We start from the raw sequence: 1957 nt of genomic DNA on the forward strand, positions 1-1957 counted from the left end.
TAACATATTTCAAAAAATGCAAGTAAAAACTGTTTTGTGAGGCAGGGCACCTTTTAACAGAATGATAACGCAGTAGTTGCTGCATACTTTTACTTCAAGAAGAGAAGTTATTACATAACCAAGCATAACTTCAGTCTGTTTACATCTCCTCTGCAGACTGTAAACCAACTAGCTCACGCACTCCACATGGACGAGAGTCTGGACGCCGGCTGTCTTGTCCGTGTGTTTTGGCCAAAGAACAGATGTGCTCTGCTTCGAGACGACCTGGTGCTTGTAGACAGGTAGCAGGATCCATTAAGCAGATCTGATGTGCAAAAAAAATCAAGCTCAAATGGAAATGTTGCGTTACATATTTTGTAGATGTCATTCTTTTGACCTCTCGACCTCTTTTCCACTCCCTTAGCCCGGGGACAGATGTCACATCACAACTGGACAGCTGGATTGACAAGTTTTGCCTGGATGCTGATGTCTTTGTGCTGGTGGCCAACTCTGAATCCACACTTATGAACACGGTAATGTCTCTGAGCCTCACAAAGCTCATGACTGGCCAATATCCTGTGAAATGTACAGTACATGTTGCTATTGAGGGTGGCCAACTTTTGCTGAGATAACACGTTCACATTCATACATAGCTTACAGTGATAGAATAACTTGAGCTAGGAAGAGGCTAGATGGCTTTTACAATCAAACCAAAACAACTTTGCATCACTCATTTAACAATTGATCAAAGGATTGATTTTGTACATTAGCTGCGAACGCTGTCACTGTCTTCCAATTTTTTTTTTGTGTTATTACACATTATGTGACTGAATGTTCCTTTTTGTGTCCACTCAAGGGGATAATAGTGCAGTAATTTGACCACTTAAATTGTCATAACTCATAATAATGAACCACAATAGCCAGCTAATTAAGTTTTCAGTTACATCAGTCACTTATGTGAACTCAGAGTCAGTGTGGATGTTTTCTATGCTGAACTCATTAAGGAGCGGATAATCTGGCTGCCTGTGTTTGTATCCAGCCACATAGGCCCCATTCTAGTTTCTGTCTGCTCAGGCATTCATGTAATGTGAAGCTGGACACAGGCAATCACAGAGCTCCTTAACCGGGCAGCAGCTCTTAAAGGGAAAGCAACGCAAATTCCTCTCTGGGCTATTCCATGGAAATAAATCCCAGGCATTATGTAAATAATGGTAAGAGCAAGTAGTAGAGGCATGTGTTACTGAGAGCTTGAATTCTGGCTAGGTGTGCAAACATGAACATTTTTATCCCACTTTGCTGTATTGGTGCACACCAAGTAATACATGGGTTTTGGCCTGCCATAACTCGGATGCAAAGTAATGCTATAGTAAGCACTAGAACCACTTTTTTTGTTGTAAAGCTTCTACTGTATATAATTCTTGGTTTTCTGGCATTCAATATGTACCTGGATATAAGTTTGTCCTGTTCCCTGAACTGTTGGGTTGTCACTTCCATAAGTAGTGTTTGGAATATATACATTTAAAAAAAACAACTTTTATTTATTCAGTTTAAAGTTAGACATCTGCTTTTAGCTTTGGGTTCAAAGGTTCAAAAGTCCAAAGATGATGTTGGCTAAGCCTGCTAGGTCTTTCGATAAATAAACACCCACATTGTTTATTGAATCTGCATCCCATTTCAGCTGGTATTTTTCTGTAATATCCTTAGTAGTTTTATTCAAATTATCAGAGTATTATTAAGTAAAATAAATAAGTATTGAAGAATTGAATTGAAGGTATTGAATTTGAATCAACAGTAAGTCGGAAGTCAATTTTACTGTGTTGAAACAAACATACATTTTGAGCTAGAATGGTGCTTTTTTTTCTGCAACTTTATGGAAAATGTAAAGTTTTTGATTAAGAGAAAAAGAAAAAAGTGGGTTTTAAATGTTGATTTCTTTTACTGATTTTAAAAACTCCTACCAATCTCACTCCCCCCCCCC

General features: G+C 38.4%; 1 protein-coding gene across 2 annotated transcripts in view; it reads left to right on the forward strand.

The window, feature by feature from the left end:
• Positions 1-1957, forward strand: part of mfn1b (mitofusin 1b) — a 14548-nt gene that overhangs the window by 2628 nt on the left and 9963 nt on the right. For both annotated transcript variants that reach the window (XM_032526197.1, XM_032526198.1), the window contains exons 5-6: positions 157-281; positions 404-512. In XM_032526197.1, coding sequence (XP_032382088.1) covers positions 157-281; positions 404-512 — 234 coding nt within the window. The remainder of the gene's footprint in view (positions 1-156; positions 282-403; positions 513-1957) is intronic.

This window comes from Etheostoma spectabile, chromosome 9 (assembly GCF_008692095.1).
Source record: "Etheostoma spectabile isolate EspeVRDwgs_2016 chromosome 9, UIUC_Espe_1.0, whole genome shotgun sequence".
Taxonomy (NCBI): domain Eukaryota; kingdom Metazoa; phylum Chordata; class Actinopteri; order Perciformes; family Percidae; genus Etheostoma; species Etheostoma spectabile.